Source organism: Ailuropoda melanoleuca, chromosome 12 (genome assembly GCF_002007445.2).
Source record: "Ailuropoda melanoleuca isolate Jingjing chromosome 12, ASM200744v2, whole genome shotgun sequence".
Lineage (NCBI taxonomy): Eukaryota > Metazoa > Chordata > Mammalia > Carnivora > Ursidae > Ailuropoda > Ailuropoda melanoleuca.
Window position 1 is genome coordinate 7325092 of NC_048229.1, and position 20796 is coordinate 7345887.

The 20796-nt window shown below is 42.6% G+C and overlaps 1 protein-coding gene across 2 annotated transcripts; it reads right to left on the bottom strand.

Annotated features, from left to right (window-relative positions):
* Window positions 1–1442: 1442 nt before the first annotated feature.
* RNF34 (ring finger protein 34) lies at window positions 1443–20436 on the bottom strand. Of its 2 annotated transcripts, XM_002913076.4 has the most exons (6): window positions 20298–20436; window positions 8518–8736; window positions 6721–7128; window positions 5148–5249; window positions 4671–4872; window positions 1443–2408 (listed from the first exon to the last, which is right to left on the bottom strand). In XM_002913076.4, the coding sequence occupies exons 1-6, from the start codon at window positions 20301–20303 to the stop codon at window positions 2218–2220; spliced, it is 1128 nt and encodes a 375-aa protein (XP_002913122.1). In that variant the 5' UTR covers window positions 20304–20436; the 3' UTR covers window positions 1443–2217. The 2 variants fall into 2 exon arrangements, with proteins under 2 accessions (XP_002913122.1, XP_034493796.1); XM_034637905.1 differs by lacking the exon at window positions 6721–7128.
* Window positions 20437–20796: the final 360 nt, after the last annotated feature.

The following is a 20796-nucleotide window of genomic DNA, read 5'->3' on the forward strand; positions in this document are numbered from 1 at the left end:
CTCTCCCCCTGCTTGTGCTCTCTTTCTCGCTCTTTCTGACAAATAAAATCTTAATAAGAAACACAAAAAAACCCGCCATTAAGAGTTTTTGTTCTCTTGCTAAAAACAAGTACCTGAGACAACTTGTATAATCCAGGAGGAAACACCAAACAAGCTGTTTGAAGCTGAGGCCATGTACAAATGAATCTCAATTTTCTGACTTAAGACAAACCAGCCCCTGCTGCTCAGGTTCTACTTCTGTGTGTTTACTACCACCTGCTGGCCTGGATTTGAAGATTTCTTTCCACCAAATGAGCGAATTGTGGGCAAGGTTGAATTTCTGGAGTTCACGGTCTCACGAGAGGTACAGCCAGGGTGAGCGCTCCTACGGCTTCAGCAGGGGTTGGGTTTTATTGCTTCTGTGGTAATGATCTGCTCAGGCCGCTTACCATGAACTGTAGCCAACACCCACCCTGGGCTCTGTAGGCAAACAGGAGAGAAGGTTCTTTGAAATATCCACGAGGCCTGGGTTTGCATGCTTTGACCCTCAAAACCAGAAGACACGGGAAGGCATGCTTTTCTTCACAATGAGGGCAAACTTTCTCCGCTACAGCCAGGGGCAGACTATCTGCCTCCCTTGCTAAAATCTAAAGATTTACTTACTGACTTCTGGATCCTGAGCACTTAAAGACATGTGTGCTAGTCACTGCAGAGTCAAAAAATAAAACCCAACAGGACTCAGAAGAGAAGTTGGACATTTCTTAAAAACATACCTGCCCACTACCAGTGGGAATGAGTCCACAGTAGGTTTCAACCAAAACACCATGCTCGTTGGAGTGAGATGTGAAAGAAAGCGATTTCAGATCATTCATGTTCTAGGAACCGTTCTGCATAAGCCCATGGCAGGTTTCTCATTTACTAGGTGGTAGTGGAAGAGTTAAGAAAACAGTGTCAGAGCCAGGTTCACATTCTGACGTTAGCCACTTCCTTGTATCAAATATTTTGTTATCGCTTTTTTTGGTAACAGCTCTATCAAGAGACCGTCACATACCAAATAATTCACCCACTTTTTAAGTAATCTCTACCCCCAATGTGGGGCTCGAACTCACAATCCTGAAATCAAGAGTTGTATGTCCTTAAGACTGAGCCAGCCAAGTGTCCCAGCGACTTTCTAAGATTTTAGACAAGTTCTTTAATTTCTCAGAGGTTCACCATCTGCAAAGCAAGGCAACAGCGATTTCAGAATGTTGGAGAGAACTAGAAAACACCCAGCACAATACCTGGTCACAGGAAAGAGCAAGTCCATCGTTAAGCTTACTGGCAGGTCAGCAGCAAAGGTAGATCACTGCAAGTCTTTGAAGGTGCTCCCGTCTCTTGTGTAGAAGGTGGCCAGACCAGGCGCAGATACCCATTCGTGCTGTACCCAAGTGAATTAGGAACTGACTAGGACAATGTAAGCAAAAGCATTTCTTAAAATCTAATTTTATTCCTAAGGTTCAAATTAGCTAGCGGTAGCACTAAAAATACACTTTCACTATACAAAACAGTGTAAACTGATTACACATTAATAAAGAATTTAACACACACACTTCTCTAACGAAAGAAGCTAGATGCAGCCCTTGCTCTAAAAAGCTGTACCTGAACAGAAATGGACATGTTGAGTCTAAGGCCCTGGCAAGTTGACTGCAGAATGTCGGTTGTTCCCAATTATGTTTAAACGCAGAAATAGCAACAATGTGGTAACTTACATTCATCAAATAGTAGCACTGAAAATCTACATGACTAATAAGGGGAACATTCAGAGGGGCCACTGCTCAGTGTGCACCATGTCGGCCACTTGTGGACAGTGATCTCATCCAAAAAGAACAGAAGTTTCAAACATCTGAGTAGTTTAAGTTAAAAATAGGATGAAGGAGAAATAAGAGAACAGGATAAATGTTCTCCAAAGAGAACAGTAGCTGATGCTGTAAGCAGTCTGACTTCATCAGCGATTAGTGATCACGGACATGGGACGAAGCCCTGCAGGACCTGGGAATCGGCACGTCCACGGGCTGGCAGGCGCGTGGCACAGGCCAACGTCACCACCACGTAGGAAGAATCTTTCTGTCCCGTTAGTAGTGAAAATAATTTCTAAAAATAGTTTCAGCCTTTGAACAGTAAGTTTCCAGTTGCTTCTGTACACTGAAATGTCTGGGATCGAGCTTGGGGGCGAGTGTGCCGTCGGGAGGAGCCTGGGCTTCAGGACTTGAACACATGCACGGCGCGCACCACGTACTGCCGGCAGATGGGACACTCGCTCATGCGCTTGCCACACTTGGTGCAGGTGACCATGTGCCCGCACTCGAGCAGGACACAGTCGATGACGGCGTCCATGCAGATACGGCACAGGCGGTTATCCTCCTCATCCTGCAGCTGCAGCCGCTCGCCATCTGAAAGGCAACAGAGACCTGGGGCTGCGGGCACAGCGCTGCCTGACAGGGCTGGGCCCTGGATGAGCCCGGTGTCGTAAGAGAAATAATCCAGCTTCTCTGCACCTCGGTTCCCTCCACTAGAAATGGTAGTAATAACAATGCCTACACTTTGTAGAGTTTTGTGAAGAAAAAATTAAAAATGGTTAGCTTAGGGCCGGGTATGAAGGGCCCAACAAATGTTAGCTACTTATTTCTATTTTATAGCTGTAATTCAAAGTTTATGTGATAAGGATAGATTACTTCTGTAAGTGAAAATGAAGAAACCCAAGGTTGTCCTATACATGGGCCTCAGAGCACATGACTGGAATTTCCAACCCAACTGTGTGGCCTTGGGAAAAGTCAGTCTCCAGAGCTTCATCTCGGTAGGAAGAGCTTTATTTCCACACTGACAGAAAAGTTACGAAGAGTCATACATCAAGTAGCCTGTACTTGTGGAAAAGTTTAGAAGTATCTCTGAAAAACCAGTTGGAGTCTGTCTAACTGTAAACAGATAGGCCATTCTGGCTCTGTGGCCCAGATTTAGGTTCTGAGAAGATCCAAGCTCTGAATAAGAAAGGTGCTAAATAAGTTTAAAAAGTTCATCTCAGCCTAAGATTTGTCCCTAGAGCTATAGACATTGAGGCTTCCCTTTTCACAGGTCGTAGAGGGAACGGATGGGAATATATCATGAATACAGTCAGAAAGAGCAGGAATTCAACCCTGAAGGGCCAACAGCCTCTGGATATAAAAGAAATAACAATGCCATGTCAAGAGATTCTTGTAAACCAGGGAGTGGGGAGAAAGGATTCATGGGATAAGACAATGGATGAGCCAGTGGAGAAGACACTAGAGGGCTCCTGAGTAAACCAGAGTCTAGGCTGTGGTCCCCTCTCCTGCACGGAAGTTTCCTTCCAACTCTTACAAGTTCTGAGCATGAAGCGGAGGAGCCAGGGTCTGTCAAGGCTATTACGTAAGGCTACTGGGGTGAATCTCAACATAAGGGACTGAAGCCAGTCAAACTAGGGAAGACTCCAGCTCTGCTCAAAACAAAAGGAGTATTCCACAAGCCTGGAGATTGAACCAGGGATAGAATAAGCAGTGAGTTAACTGAAAAAGGCACTTTGGCAAACGTGCATGTCTCGGCCTCCTCTACCATAAACCCCGGGAGGGTGGGAATGGCTATGCATGACCAGTGCACGCTGTACACAGTTGTACACCCTCTAAACTCTAAGCAAACAGACTTCTCCCCTCGCTGCCAGAACACCATTTCCCAGCCACAGCCTGGCACCTCTGAAGGCTCTGAGGGTCAAGATTCCTGTGTCTACCCTTGTGGCATCATCTTAGAAATAGGTATGCCAAAATACTTCCTGCATATTCTGGACATAAAACTGTTTATCAATAATTGCTGTATTATAACCAGATTTAAAGAAAAAAAACTCAAGGTGATAAAAGTTAATGACAGGAGGACCATTTAGATAAGAACATAATAGGGCACCTGGGTGGCTCAGTCGGTTGAGTGTCTGCCTTTGGCTCAGGTTGTGATCCTGGAGTCTTGGGATGGACCTGCATGGGCTTCCTGCTCAGTGGGGAGTCTGCTTTTCCCTCTCCCTCTACCCCTCCCCCTGTTCCTTCTTTCTCTCTCTCAAAACAAATTAAAAAAAAAATAGATAGGAACATAATATTTGTCTGAACACCACTGAAATCTTTTTTCTTGTCTATAAATGCTCTATGATTTGGCCCTGTTAGCGACTAAGGATTTCTGCCCCATGCCTCATCAATAAATAGATCGGGAATTCTTAACCTCAGCTTTTCCCAATTTACACAGAAACCTAATACTTGATGCTAATAACTACTTAACTTCTTGGCTCTAGGGAATTTTTTTTTCCAGTGAGGATTTAAAAGCTACAATTGAGATAACCAAAGTATTGGCCTGCCAGAGGGTTAGTGAGAAAACGTGCATTTTTATAGAGACAAGGAATTTCATTAGAGTTCTAACAAATTATGGCAAAGAAAACCAGACTGAACAAATGATGACCTAACTCACTTGGCAATGGCAGTCTCACAGCCAACATCACATAATAAACACACTACTTAACAGATTGACAGATTCCTATATCTAATTCATTCAATAAAAGGATACATAATTTTCTCAAAATATTTGACTTCACTGTGATAGAAACAGCCCAATTTTAAAAGCCAAAGAAGGATAGTATAGGGGGAAGAAAGAAAAAGGAAACCTACATGACTTTTGGTTTTCTTCATTCTCTTTGTATAACCGGTTTACTTTCTCTACCAGCTCCCATTTTTCACAACAGCCAGAATAGTTGACAAAATTGCGAGCCAGGATCTCCTTCAGCTGGCGCACGCTCATTCCTTCTACATCTTCAAGGCTTGACAGGTCAGACAGCGAAGCTCTTACATGCTTCTTAGAGAGGCCAGGCGTCTGCGATCACAGAGGGCTTCCATTAGCTCTGTTCCTGCAAAGGCAGGCCTCCCACAGCAATGACAATTGCACACTCCCCTTGCCCTCTAATCACTACTGGCCCTGGATATTCTTCCCAGACTTCTCATCCGGTCTGGAAATGTTTTTTTACATTACGCTACATTCACACCAGAAGAAACATCCTGTGCTAATCTAGCAAAACAAGTCCACAGAGGCGCTTGCCCTGCCTGCCAGGCTGGCATGTCGAGGGAAGCCAATTTTACAGAAGCACTCACCCGATCCTCCAAATTTTCTTCATCGTCGTCATCGTCGTCGTCATCATCATCATCTTCATCATCCTCCTCTTCTGTGTTTGCTGAAGCTATTTCACTTTGTACCTACACACACCGATCTGATTAGGTCAGGGATCCTATTCTCCCAACAGTATCAACCCTGTTTGTCAATATTTAACACTGGAGAAAACCCTTCCATATAACCTCCCCAAGAATGACCCCAGCACCTGGCATATTCCACAATGACCCCAGACATGGAGGGCTGGTGCCCTTCCCAAAGAGCTGGGTCCTCCATGATTTCATAAACAGCTTACCTTCCATTAAGCTATCTCAAAAGCCAAATTCCTATGTGTGTGTGAATTCGTAAAACCTAACCAGAGTATTAACTCCCTCAGAAAGGTCCCATCATGAAATGCCACAGCCGTCAGTGTACGCAACCTCTCTGCTTCGTCATCAAAGGACCTCTACCGAGAGCCTCAGAGATACAGATAGAAGCTAAAGCTCTAAGTCCAGCCCAGTTGATTTGAAAGACGCCAATCCTACTACATCGTACCGAGACATTCTGATTCCAAAGAATGCTTTCTAGACTTCTTCACTCATTGCTGATGCTAGCTGTAGTTTTCAGAAATTCCTCAACAATCAGAGGTACTCTTCTTTACCAAGAACAGAAAGACCTTCAACTTGGGTTATATACCTTCTTCCGTATCTTTCTCTTCAGATTCTGACCACAGCTCTACAATAGTCTAGGTCAGTTCCCAATTTCAAATATTCCACCCCACTGGTTCACAAGCATCCAAAGACCAACACCTTCCAAGAATGGTCATTTACTCAAAAGCGGCACAAAAGCATATGTGTCTTGTGTTTGCATCATTGTTATGCCAGCTCTTATCTAGAAAAATAATAAAACTCCTAGGTTGGACTTCTCTAATTTATGACTATTTAGAAGGCAACTAGACCAGATTTCCCTCTGCTTTTAACTGCTTTCTTCAAGGAAGAGAATTAAATGTGGAGAGAATTGTTCAAAACAATCCATTCAGCATTTCGGTATCATTCATACATACAAACTGAATTATTAATTACAAGCCCTTGCATGTTATTCAATCAGGATGCCCAAGGACCTCACTGGGACAATATTCTGCCCTGGCATTTCTTTGAAATTAGTAGATAATCGCATTCTTTGATTAATTCAGATGGCTTTTTCCCATTATCTAAATTAGAACAATTTTACTGTAGCAAGGCAACTGGGCATTAGGTTAACTTACACTATTATGTCCATGGTCACAGATAAATAATCCTGCAAACATTTATACATTACTTTTCACAGTCATTACTTCAACAGTTAGTATTTAACTTATAAGAAAACAGAAGTAACGAAAGTCAAGAGCCTGATGAGCTTCAGACAGTTGACTTGGGGGCTACCCAGCACAGAGGCTCAGAGACTCACAGCAGGAAAGCCTGCACAGAGTTCAGCAGCGCGTGGGACCTCTGCTCCCAGAGGGGGTTCTGAAGCCCCAAAGCCCCACCCTATAAGGCCAACTAGTGGTGCCAGGCCCTTGGTATAATTATACCCTCGTACCTGTGCCAGCGCCCCAGATCCTAAGGTCCGGTCTCCACCCAGACGGTCTCCCTGAAATGAAGACATGGTAGCAGAAGGGGCTGTATAGTTTGAAAAAAATGAATGTGTAAAAAAACTAGAATTCTGGGATCGTGAAGAATTCAGGCTGCTCGTGTCCAGGTCATCCTCAGAGCCCAGCCCATGGTGGCAGAGTACCAAATCTACCAAGTCTTCTTTCTCTCGACAAGTATCAGTTGGGATGTTTCGAAGAATGAGATACTGCCGGAGATCCTTGACTTTTAGTCGCATTAACTGAGGGCGCTGAAAGGCCGTCTCTTGTAATAAGTGACACGTGGAACATCTACGGAGATTTTCTTGTAAGACTGAACAAACGGAACAAAAATCCTTCTTGCAGTCACAACACACATGCTAAAGAAACAGAAAGAAAAGAAGCAGATATAGGCCATTGTGAAACCACTAGCGTTCTTTTTGCCTTCTATTAAAATTCAATTTTAGTTCTTCTGAAGTCTCCCATGGCACCTGGCTACTCTCATACCCACTTTCGTGTTCCAAAAGCCAAGAAAATCAAAACACTCACTGCTGAGGCAGTTTGGATTCACAGAAGTTCAAATACAGCCCTTTAAGAAAAACATACACTCTTGTGTTAATGAATTAAAACCTTTCCACCCCTTGGTGCAAACATGTAATTAGCAGAACAGAGATGACTTGAACCACGTGGAGCAGAAAGCACAACCACAAACTCTTCCTACTCTTTTCCTATGTAAACAATTTCCCCATTTAAAGAGAAGTTGAGGGGTAGGGGGAGAACACAGAGAGGGAAAGGGCAAGAGAAAGGCAAATTATCTCTCAAGGTCATTCAAAGCAAATAGAGGATCTCACTATTACAGTAATCTGTATCCTACTGAGCCTTAATCACACGCAAAGCCACTGCACTAGCAAAGCTTAAAGAAGACACTAAGATGTGGTCCTTTCTGCTGGCTGCACTATTCCCACAAGCGAACACCTTGTTCCTGACGTATTTTGGAGGACTGAACTGATGACCAAAGACCGTGAGATGGCCTCACAATATGAATGGTTCTCAGAAGAAATGACTCTTAGAGAAAATAACTATTTTAGCCCAAGTGTTTTACGCTGAATCTCTACACAGTGGTGGGTTATTTTACACTAATTTCTTCACTTGGGTTAAGAACGTGGGTAGGGATATATTTTTTGAAACTTGAGATCGGTTACAGTAACTCATCTCTGAACAAAACTGCAGACTAATTCAATCTCTTGTTCCATAACAGAAGCATCATCAGGAAGAATCAAAGCAGACGGAGCTCAGAAGACAAGATGCCCAAGCAATGTGAGAACAACACCGCACCAGAAAACTTGAGCAGTAAGACGGTCCCTTCAACTGAGTACTTTTTTTTATTTTTCTTAAAGATTTTATTTATTTATTCGAGAGAGAGAGAAAATGAGCTGAGTACTCTTCTAAACGGGCAATGGTTAATAAGAATTTTTGGCAATTTGAGGCGCCTGGGTGGCTTAGTCGGTTGAGCGTCTGCCTTTGGCTGAGGTCACGATCCCCAGGGTCCTGGGATTGAGGCCCACACTGGGCTCCCTGCTCAGCGGGGAGCCTGCATCTCCCTCTCCCTCTGCCTGCCACTCTGCCTACTTGTGATCTCTCTGTCAAATAAATAAATAAAACCTTTTTTAAAAAAAGAATGGTAATTTTAATAAAAAGAAATGATTCATTAGCATTCAACACAGAATCAAGAAATGTGTCTTCTGTATATAACATTTCATCCAACTCACCTTCTTTCTAAAGACTGAAAATGAAAGTCCACAGGCTTTGCAAACTATATTAGGCCCTTCCGTAGGTGCTGGTGGGTAAGTGGAAAAATCAGAGTTCGGTGCAAATCTGAATGGACCAGTGCCTCCTGCAAATCCTGACTGCTGGCCCCTGACAGCTCCAGTTCCCATGACTTCATTCAGCAGCCCACAGCATGAAGCCCACATAGATGTGGCACCCGCCTGGAAAGGAACACAAGACCACAGTTTAAAGCTAAGTGGAACCTGGGCTCTCTGGAAACTTCAGGAAATGCCATTCTGGAGAGGTACATTTGCCCTAAATAACTTTTGAGATTATTCTGAGGTAAAATTGAAATACAATGAATTTTAGGTGTGATCACAAGTCTAGTTCCCATCTATCACCATACAATTGAGCCCCTTCACCCATTTCACCCCTCCTCTTATCCCTTTCCCCTCTAGTAATCAGCAATTTATTCTAGGAGTTTGTTCATTTGTTTTGTTTTTTAAATTCCACATATAAGTAAGATCATATAGCATTTGTCTCTCTTTGCCTGACTTATTTCACTTAGCATAATTCCCTCAAGGTCCATCTGTGTTGTTACAAATGGCAAGATTTCCTTTTTGATGGTTGGGTAGTATTCCATTGTATGTACCTACCACCTCTTCTTCCATTCATCCACCAAGGAACACTTAGGTTTTCATATCTTGGTTATTGTGAATAATGTTGCAGTGAACATAGGGGATGCATAGATCTTTTTTTTTTTTTTAAGATTTTATTTATTTATGTAACAGAGAGACAGCCAGTGAGAGAGGGAACACAGCAGGGGAGGGGGAGAGGAAGAAGCAGGCTCCCAGCGGAGGAGCCCGATGTGGGACTTGATCCCAGAACACCAGGATCACGCCCTGAGCCGAAGGCAGACGCCCAACGACTGCGCTACCCAGGCGCCCCCATAGATCTTTTTGAATTAGTGTTTTCACATTCTTCAAATAAATACCCAAAGGGTAATAGCTAGATTATGGTAGTTCCACTTTTAAGTTTTCCAGGATCCTCCATATTGTTTTTCACAATGGCTGTACTAATTTACATTCCCACCAACAGTGTACAAGGGTTCCCTTTCCTCCACAACCTCACCAACACATATTATTTCTTGTATTTTTTTATAACAGCCATTCTAATAGGTGTGAGAGGACATCTCACTGTGGTTTTGAGAGATTATTCTTTGAAGCATCAAAATTTTAAGCTCTTTGGCTAGAGATAATTTTCTGTATTTTCAGAGAGTATTTGGCAATGGGGAAACTGGTGACATCATTAAACAAAAGGAAAAGATACAATATGAACACAATTTTGTAAAAAAAAAAATCCACATACACTGAAACAGAGATATATGTGCATGTACACAGAGAAAAATGCCTGGATCGAAGGGTCCAGTCTACGCAACACATGGGATATGCTTAAACCAAAACAGCTGTTTGTTGCTTATCTGAAATTCAAACTTGACTGAGCACCCTGTCTTCTACCTGGCAACCTTCAACTGGTGACCTTCAACTGGTGACCACTGTACTAGACAGCACAGTTTTACAGGTTAAGGCAGATTTTTCCAGCTATCATTTAGCAAAAAGAATATAAATTCAAATTACTTAATTTTATTAAACTTCTGTTCTCTAATTTGTAGCCATGCATAATAAACTATGGCATATATAAATTTTGTTTTGAAAAAAAACGACTGGGAAAACATCAAAATGCCAATGTCTCCTTTTTTACTGCAGACTCAGAAACCGGATAACCAAACTGGTCAGAGGTATAGATGAAAATATATTTTCAATGAGTACTCAAGGTACTTTCTCATACAAAGACATAAAAGCTATAGTATTTGGAACGAATGAGCTTTTACCCCTTGTCCTAATTGTTAAGCACATTCTAGACTCTAGATAATGCGATAGGTAATGGGAGTCCAGGTAGGTGAGATATGATTAGTAAAAATGGTAACATAGTTCCATATTTTATTATCTAACTCTATCAAACATTTACTATTTGTCCCACAAGCTCTTTAAAAAAATTTTTTAAAACAACCTTAAAAGGCTATTTAGAATGCTATAGAAGAATCAGGCTCTTCTTGCTACTTCCCACACACAATATGCTATATTAAATACAGGGAAAGAAGAAGGTAAAGCAATAAGAAACCACAACACAGGGTTCAAACAGTCTCAAGTATCAGGGTCACTGACTTGAGTATTACACAGCTTCACACCCTATAATTCTGGAGAAACAGTGATGCCTTTAAAAGTCAGGTTAAATTATAATTAATAGTTCATACCTTTAAATAAATATACACCTAGGCCTCTAGAGCCATGATATGTTTAAACATAAAAGCATGAAAATCCAGATTAAGTTCACTTAAAGTGAGCGTTCTTTTTTGTGGTGAGCACAGCATAACGTATAGAGGTGCCAAGGCGTTATATTATACACCTGAAGCTAATGTAACATTGTATGTCAACTATACTTCAAGAAAAATTTTTTAAATTAATTTTTAAAAATGTGTTCTTTCAGCAAAAGATTCATCCTCAGTGCTTTAAACAATGAGCTCTTGGAGGGCATGGCTGACTCAGTCAATGGAGCATGTGACTCTGGATCTCAGGGTCATAAGTTCAAGCCCCACGTTGGAGTAGAGATTACTTTAGGAATAAAACAAAACGAAACCCAAAACAAAATCCCCATGAGCTCTTAAAACTGAAAATGTTTTTAAAAATTCAATTTGTGGGGTGCCTGGTAGCTCAGTCAGTTAAGCATCTGCCTTTGACTCAGGTCATGATGGGGGGGGGTCCTGGGATTGAGCCCCACATTAGACTCCCTGCTCAGCCGGGAGTCTGCTTCTCCCTCTCCCTCTGCCCCTCCCCCCACTTGTGCTTGCACTCTCTCTCTCAAAAAAAAAAAAAATCTCTAAAGAATAAAATAAAAATTCAATTTTCAGTACGCCTGAAACTAATATAACAGTTAATTATACTGGAATTAAAAATAAATAAAACAAAAGGTTTTCAAGTTTGCTGTTGGGGGAAAAAATTCAACTTGTACGTATCATTTTCAGGGGCGAAATACCTCAACTGTAGAAAGTACCACTGGGATAAACTCTTCTTCATTCCAGGAGTTTAAAGTAGTAGCTTTTGGTTAGCTTCAGCTTCCTGCTGACCTAGGTACTAAACAGTTAGTTAAACAGCTATGTTGGCTTTTATCCCCTTTCTGATTCCCAGTGATGCTGCCTCCCCAACAAAATTTAAGTTCCTTGCGAACATAACTCCCTTCCTCTACAGCACCTAGCTTCACTACCATGACTGATAAGAAAAGAACTGTGTAACAGGTTTTTTGGTTACCTCTTTACAGGCAACGTACAATCAAATTTTGTGTGCTACCTAGAAAGATCCAATAGTGGCTAGTTGAGAAAGTATTAAAGATAAAAAGGATTCTGACCTAGCAGGCATACACCTAGGAGTATCTCAAATGATACTCCCTCTTACAAGCACCACTGTCACAGTTCGGTCTACCAGAAAGCAGTTTTACAATGAGAGTTAAGGAAGAATACACATTTCAAAGTCTACTAATGAGCGTAATCATTAAAATTCTAGGCCGAAAATATTCGCAGCTCTAGTGAAGGGAAAAGAAGGCTTTATTTTGGGAAAACAGGTAGAAGCTCTATACAGGCATCAATATTGGAGAGTAACAATTTCATCCCATTCCTTGTTTCTATAAAGGGGTGGGAATTTCCTCTTCATTTCCCAGAAGGGAAAACAATGAAAAGAACACTCCTATCTTCTTTTGGCCATCTCATTACAAAATAAAAAACAAAGCTCAAGCCAACCTCCCAAGTGTTGTCCCAGGCAAAAATACGTTGCTACAACCTGATATATGGCATAATCCAGTCAAAGACCATAGCAGAGGGTAAGAGAAAATACCGAAAAGATCTACGTCTCAGCCTCATAAGATCTGTGAACTTAGACAAATCTCCCAATAAGAGAATACTCATAACATCACATTCCAGGGTAAACCTACCTATGTATACTGTTAACCTCTAACGATAGCATTTGCAATACTCCATCCTTCTTCAAAGTTCAGAAATTTGAAATCGTGGAAGCCCCAGTCACTAGTTTGATCTGAAGTACCTTTCTTTCGCATCCAGCATATTTTTCAAGATTAATTTCCATTTCCCCCTTGAGCCCCATGTTTTCTGGCACACCAGCGCTGAAATGAATGTGATTTCTTTAGTGATTCGACCTCCCGACTTCTTGGGAGCAGGTATTTTTCAGTCCTGTACCACAGAGGCTGCCGCCAAGGTAGGCAGGAAACTGCACAGGACTGTGAAGTGGCCCAGAAAGTTGTGGTTGGACTCAACAAGGGAGCCTTAAAAAATCCTGATGCCTGGGTCCCACTCCAGAGATTCTGACTTACCTGGTCTGGGATATAACCTGAGGCACCAGAATTTTTTTTTTTTAAGATTTTATTTTTTTAAGTAATCTTCACCCCCAATGTGGGGCTCAAACTTATGACCCAGAGACCAAGAATCACATGTTCCACTGACTGAGCCAGCCAGGTGCCCACAGAATATTTTTTAAGTTCCCCACGTGATTTGAATTACAGTGGAGGTTAAAAGGTTAACAACTGCTCGGTTTAGGTGCTCTCTTCTTCCTGCCTACATGTTTTTAGCTGGAAAACCACTCAGCAGAGTGCTGATGAGAAGGGGCTGGGGTTCCTTCTGAAGCCTGTGCCTCTAGAGTTCCAGGACCAAGACGTTAGCCAAAGGCTCCTCACAACTTCTCGACAACTTTTCCCCACAGGAGTGGGTCATGTCTCTAGTGTTTCTTCTTTCTCTATGGTCTTCCTTAATCCCTTCAAAGGCTTGGCTGAGTTTTTAATAAAATCATCTGATTCTTAAATTAGTTCCTTTCCACTTATTGGCCTGGAACTTTTGCTGAAATTGGTGCCTTCCTTCATTTTTAATTTATTCCCTCATTTTATTTACTCTTTGCTTTCTGGCCCTTTTTATCTTCTAACTTACTCCTCTACGTGTTTTGTGTGAAATCTCCAATACTAGGAGAAAGACAGCGATTTCAGGGACAAAAACCACCATCGTTCAAATTATATTTGTCCTTCATCTTCAAGTTGAAGAACACACTCAGAAGATCAATCTCCCCAGGCCTGGTTGAGCTCCATCTCCTTGCCTCCCCTTTAGTAGGTTTCATCTTCCAGCATTTTCCTGTAAAGTCCCAATTTCCTAAATTTTTTCTGCATATCCCCTCAGGGCACAGGCATCCCTACCTCACAGTCATCACCCTGACATTCACTTAATAATGCTTGAAGTGTCCTATACCAATCTTTCCCCTCTCTACTCTGTCCAAATTGTTACTACTTGACATGACAGTCCCAATTTTCAAGTGACAGAATCTACAAAAACAATTGGGGAACTATTTCAGAGAGCACTGTCCCAACTTTACTGAACATGGCTCGTGAAGGGGGTGTGGAGAGAACATGCCAGCTAATCCTCTGAGCTCTTGACTCTGCCTCTATTTCCTTGGAGCCCAGTTACCATTATCTTGTAAGGTAATAGCCAAAAGCTTCCCCCCTTTTGCATTTTTCTTTTAAAAGCTTTAGAGACCCAGGTTCATGTTCTTTCCCTCTGTCCTCCCTATCCTTTAAGATCTCCCACCAGTTTAAGCAGCCTGCATTCCCTTCTTTGTCTTTTACTCACTCTCTGTTCACCTTTTGGTGGTAAGATTGAAACATATTTTCCAAACTACTCCATTTCCTCCTAGATTTTCTGAGCAGACCTAATTCCTAGACAGTACACAAGGCACAGCCATTTGGCTTCTAAATTCACAGTAAATTGAGTTGTTGCTCTAGCCTGATTCCAAGCACAAGATGAATGGTGACTGTAGCGTATTAAAAAAAAAAAAAAAAAAAAAAGCTACCCTTCCATGAGTAAGGCCAAAGTCTGGATCTCTGAAAACTATTGCTATGATCTGGGCTTATGTGACTAACAATTCTAAATCCTACTTGGGACCATGTCCAGCCTGTAGCAGGACTCTATAGGCTAAACCACATGAATCTAGAGGTTGGAAGGAACAATCTGTAAAGATGACTGCATTTCCTACCTTGACCATAAATGTAGTTCAAAAATGGAGAAAAACTGAATAAGGCAACTATCTACCTATGCCTGGCACAAAACTGACTCGGGTAATTTAGCTGTTTTTGCAGTTTATTTTCTATCTACCAATGACTCGTAAAAATAAGTGATTTTCAAAATAATCTAATCCCTTTCCTACGTACCACCTTAGGCCAAAATTGCTCCTGAATAATCATGGGACATGGTCTGCCTGGCTTGTATTAGCTAAGAACAAGGTATCACATTAAACACATACATGGCCCATGGTAAGAAATCAAATTCTAAAGCCTCCTGTTCGGACTGGCCCAGACACCTAGATCTCCTCATGTTATTCTGGTATCCAATGCCAGTTCTTGTGTTTTTTTCCAAAGCCAGTACACCAAGATTTTAGGGGGGCAGTAACTACCTTTTTTTCTATTCCCAATTTGAAACTAATTAAGAAATAATACAAACAGTAATTTAAGTGTTTGCTTTTTTTACTTATACCAATTTGAAAGCATGCCTTTAGCTCTGCAGCCCGTCAGTCTTTTTTTTTTTTTTTTAAAGATTTTATTTATTTATTCGACAGAGAGAGAGACAGCCAGTGAGAGAGGGAACACAAGCAGGGGGAGTGGGAGAGGAAGAAGCAGGCTCATAGCGGAGGAGCCTGATGTGGGGCTCGATCCCATAACGCCGGGATCACGCCCTGAGCCAAAGGCAGACGCTTAACCGCTGTGCCACCCAGGCGCCCCTGCAGCCCATCAGTCTTGATAACAGACCGGTTATCAGCAAAAATGACCAACAGCAGCTTACCATCTAGTTGACCAGAATGCTATCACCCCATAGGAAGACAGATCTGAGAAGGTCCCAGAAAGTGCTGTTTGGCTCCTGTGCTAAAATTCAACAACATGAAAGTTCCTCTTCTTTCTCTTGTAGCATAAAGGCTGAAAGTGTTTGTACTATATTGTTTCTTCCTAGAGGATGAACTATAAAGGCTCTCCCCTCCATAGGAATATAAAGGAGGGAAGGGGAGTGTATCCACAAACCTAAACAATTTGCGTGCAAGTGGGACTGAGTTTCCACTGCTATGACATTTATTTCTATGATACACCACCAATATTACAAGCACGCTCTCAGATTCCTCAGTCAGATTCACACAACGTAAGTCCACTCTGAATCACCGTTTCAGTCAACAAAAGCTTCACTCACCTCCACAATCATTCTGGCACAGTGCCAGTTTTAAAATGGCTTCAAGGTTCTATCATCTTTGTGTGTGTGAGATCTAATATACCTTTAGAATCCCTGTCAGGGGTGGGGAATAATTCCAAAATGCTCAATTAAAAAAAGTTTGCCACAAATTTTGAATCCTATCCTAAACCACATCACTATGTGATCCCTTTTAATGATTCCACCAAATATTATAGTAACCAGGCAAACTAGAATGAATAATAAGAAAAGCCATGCTGGGGCACCTGGTGGCTCAGTCAGTTGGTTAAGTGTCTGCCTTTGGTTCAGGTCATGATCCCAGGGTCCTAGGATGGAGCCCCACGTTGGGCTCTCTGCTCGGCGGGGAGCCTGCTTCTCCCTCTCCCTGCCACTGCCCCCATTTGTGTGCTTGTGTGCACGGTCTCTCTCAAAAATGGATAAATAAAATCCTAAAAAACAAAACAAAAAAAACCCAAAAAAAACCCATGCTTGTTTTCATGAAGATTAAATGACAATGAGAAAGTTGATGAATTTGAAAACAGCAGAAAACTAATGATCATATTCTAAATCATTTGTGTGTGTGTGTGTGGTTTTTTTTAAGTAAGCTCTACACTCAACAGGGGTTTGAACCCACGACTCTGAGATAAGAGTCACATGCTCTACCAACTGAGCCAGCTAGGTGCCCCCATATCATTTCCTTTGATTAAAACAGGCAAAGAGCAATAATAATAATGCCACCTAAGAGCTGCTTGCCATAACTCTAAATTAAATATAATACTGTATACAGTTATATTAAAGAAAAACCTCCAAATTTCAAATTCAAGAATATTAATTGTCTTGGATGTTTCATGAAGCTACTAGGACTAGGCAGGAATTCAGTTCTTCCACTAATGAAAGCTTCCTTGGAGAATTCACTCATCATAGGTGTTATTTTCTTTCTTTCTTTTTTTTTTTTTAAAGATTTTATTTATTTATTTGACAGAGACAGAGACAGCCAGAGAGAGAGGGAACACAAGCAGTGGGAGCGGGAGAGGAAGAAGCAGGCTCACTGCAGAGGAGCCCGATGTGGGGCTCGATCCCAGAACGCTGGGATCACGCCCTGAGCCGAAGGCAGACGTGCTTAACCGTTGTGCCACCCAGGCGCCCCCATAGGTGTTATTTTCAACTCCAAACAACTTTGTTTGCTAAAACTCAATGTCCTTGTGTTAAACAACATGAAAAGAGGTTTCAAACCTTAGCACCAGCGATGTAAAAGAGTAAGTTTTACAGTTTAAATTTCAATTAAGCTTTCCTAGAGAATTTAGGACTACCAGAAGAAACAAAGCAAAGCAGAAAAACACAGTTGAGAAGTTGAGATAATTATCAAAAATCTTTAATCTATTTAGAGCCACTTGAGAGGCATATGCTCCTTAAAATGTAGAAGGATTTCTTATTGAAACTGCTGCTTCAACTGAAATAAAATTTGCAAGAAACTCTACTTTTAAACTACCAAAGAATCAGACCATATATCACGAAAGAGGAAATTCCACATCCTAAATGCTTTCTCTCATACAATTTGGACACTAAACAGGCTGCAAAAACAAATTCTGATCTTAAAAATGCATATTTTTAGGGGCTCCTGGGCGCCTCAGTCATTAAGCGGATGCCTTCTGCTCAGGTCATGATCCTGGGGTCCTGGGATTGAGCCCTGCATCCGGCTCCCTGCTCAGTGGGAAACCTGCTTCTGCCTCTCCCACTCCCCCTGCTTGTGTTCCCTCTCTTGTGAGCTCTGTCAAATAAATAAAATATTTTTTTAAAAATGCATATTTTTAGGTAAGAAATTTGGCCAAATTGATGGATGGATTTTTACAGTAAGGTGTTCTGGAGATCATAAACGTTACCTTCCTCATATGTGGGTTTTGTTTTGTTTTCTTTTTCTTTCTTCTTCTTTTTTAAAAATAGTACACTTGGTTCTTAACACCACTCCTTTTAAGAGGAGAAAAAAACAAAAAGGAAATTATATCCAACACATTACTTTCTCCTTAATTTCTCATTTTGAGCTTGAAAGAATGAACATGTTTAGTACAATCAGGGGTGAGATCAATATAAATATGGAAAAACAGGAAGGAGGATTAAATCAAAATAGGACACCAATTTGGATTTTAAAACCCCTTAGAGGGAATTAATTAGATGCTACTCTAAGGTTAAACAGTCACTTGAGTCTTTGAGAGGTAAAACTTCAAAACATCAGTTTCTAAACAAACAAGTTAAAGGAAGAAAGTAAATACCCATTGTACACATACTAAAATCAGCTACTCCTGGGTCTGAGTGAAGATGTAATTTTCTGATTGTTTAACTCTCAAAAGTAATTTTAATTCCCCTAAAAGAAGTACTTGCTTCAATGAACGTTCACATGTTAGGATTCCATGGCATCAGGAATCACTGACCCTGCCCAGATGAGCATGGTTTACAACTAATTTCAATTTTAAGCAAAGTTAAATAATAAACAATAGCCCAAATCCTGTATTTCAGGAATCCACTTTCCATAAAAACATAAATGAAAAGCAGCTATCTTCATAACAGTCCCTTGCACAGAATGATGTCTATTTAGGTCTGCCTTTTTGCTTCATAAAGTATGTATCTTTTCTACATTTTCAACTACCACCAAACTTTGTTTCTAAAATGTCAACTCAGAAAGCAGTGTCTTCCCACTTAAACTGATTTTAAAGAACTTCATTAAAAATTTCAACACTGGGGATGCTTGGGTGGCTGAGTCGGTTTTGCCTCTGCCTTAGGCTCAGGTCATGATTCCAGGGTCCTGGGATGGAGTCCCGCATGGGGCTCCTTGCTCAGCAGGGAGCCTGCTTCTCCCTCTGCCTGCTGCTCCCCCTGCTTGTGCTCTCACTCTCTCTCTCTGACAAATAAATAAAATCCTTAAAAAATTTTTTATAAAAAAATATTTCAACACTGGACCTGTCCCTGCTTCTCTCCTTCTACATCTAGTTCATTGACAGGTCACAAATTTAATACTAATCAAGATACTGACATTCTTTGAGGCCATATCCATATATATGTGTATATATATGTGTGTGTGTGTTTGTGTGTGTACACACATATATGTATATAAAGATGCCTGTTTTGTTTCTGAATCTTGACTCAGCAAGATGACAGTTTGCAAAGAAAGCTAGTTTTAGATATTTTAATATCGAATATCTCCATACTTTAACACACAGTTCAAGAAGTTTCCTATTTCCAAAAATCTTGTTTCCTGAGGCCATAAATATCCTTTCTTGCTCCTGAGCGTTTTGTTTTTGATACCTTACATCATATTCTGCTTTGTAATGTGGTTACCTGAGAACGTCTTTTCTCTTGATTGGCAAACTCCTAAAAGGTGGGATCGTATTTTCAATTACTCCAACTCAGCAAGTCTCCCTCTTACTAACACACAGGAAACATTCAAGAAAATATCTGCTGAATTTCTCTAGTCACCTGACACTCTCTATCAATCTTCCACAACAAATTTTGGAGGCTTTGTGAGGGTACAGTTCACTCTGTTATTTCCCTTACCCACAACAAGCATGCCTCTTCATAGGGATTAATGAAATCGTCTAGGTCTGAAAGAGTATCGCCTTATGACTCATCCCACTTGGTTTGAGTTCAGCAAATGAATCAATACCTGAATTGATTGTCGTACACAGAGCTCTTTAGAACTCTCAGAGATCAAGTTGAGAAAATCAGCTCCCAAAAGTAGGCCAGAATTTCCCCTCTTCCTCCTTTTCTTAAACTTCTCACTCACTGATGCTCCCACGCTCTCACACCCACCTTGAAGAACTCAAGCTGTCAAATTACTTGCTGCGTACCTAGTGGCGATGGAGACACATCTAGTTTGCTTGCGCTCTAGGTCACGGCCCCAATAATAAGCCTACGAAGAAATCCTTCAGCAGGGTGGGATCCCCGCCCGGAGGCATTTCTAACCTGTTAGCCTAGCCCCAGCCTCACGACTCCCCGCACTACTCTTCTTCCCTTCGTCCAGCAGTCTCCGTCCTGCGACAGTCCCGTAGTGTTCCCGACATTTGGGTTAGTTCAAGGACTCGGGGCGGGAGAGGGCACGCTGTGGGCAAAGACATGGAGGGCTAAGGCGGGAACTAGGGGGTCTGCCTCAGGCCCCCGAGGAAGCGGACAGGGCCAGGAGCAAAGACGGGCCCACCAGGCTTGAGCGCGGGGGACGCCCGGCCTCTCACCCCTCCTCAGGCTCGCTGAAGGGAGGCGCTGTAGGAGCTGGAGAGGTCCCAGAGCCCCGGATCTCCGCTCTGGGCCGGTCAGGGCCCGGACGCCGGCCCGGGACGTCCCCCAGCGGAGCTCTCCGAGGTGCCGGCGGGGTGAACCGCTGAGGCTAAAGGAAGGCACTTCAGGCGCCCCGGCCAGTTAGGAGAGGCGAGGAGGAACTGCCCGGCCCCACCGGCCCCTCACCTTCATGGCCGCGACCGCCGCGCCTCGGTCGGCTCTGCCGAGGAACTAAACACCATAGCAGCACCTCGCACAGCCGCCCTCCTGCCTTCTGGGCGGCGATTACGGCGCCTCCCGCGGCGACCGAGCGTCCGGACGTAGAGGCGTAGTCACGCCCGCCTCGCGCCCCCGGGAAGAGAGCCGAGCGGCGGCCGCGGCGGCCAATCCGAAGCCAACGCTCTGGGGGCTGGTCACCAGAGCCAATGAAGTGGCGGGAATGGGGTGGGGCCTTTGGCCTGCCGGGTAGGCGGAGGAAGACTCCGCTCCTTCCAGAGCCGAGATGGGCGGATCTGGGCGTGGCGGGAGGGGTACACAGGGACTGATTTCTTGGTGGGGTCCCTGAGATGGGAGTCAGCGTTCCCTGAGGAACCTGCACGGTAGAGATTTAGCTTTGGGGCTAGGTGGTCGAGTTTCCAGGGCAGTGAAGGCAGGGAGGGGCGTGGTAAATTTGAAAACGCCGGTT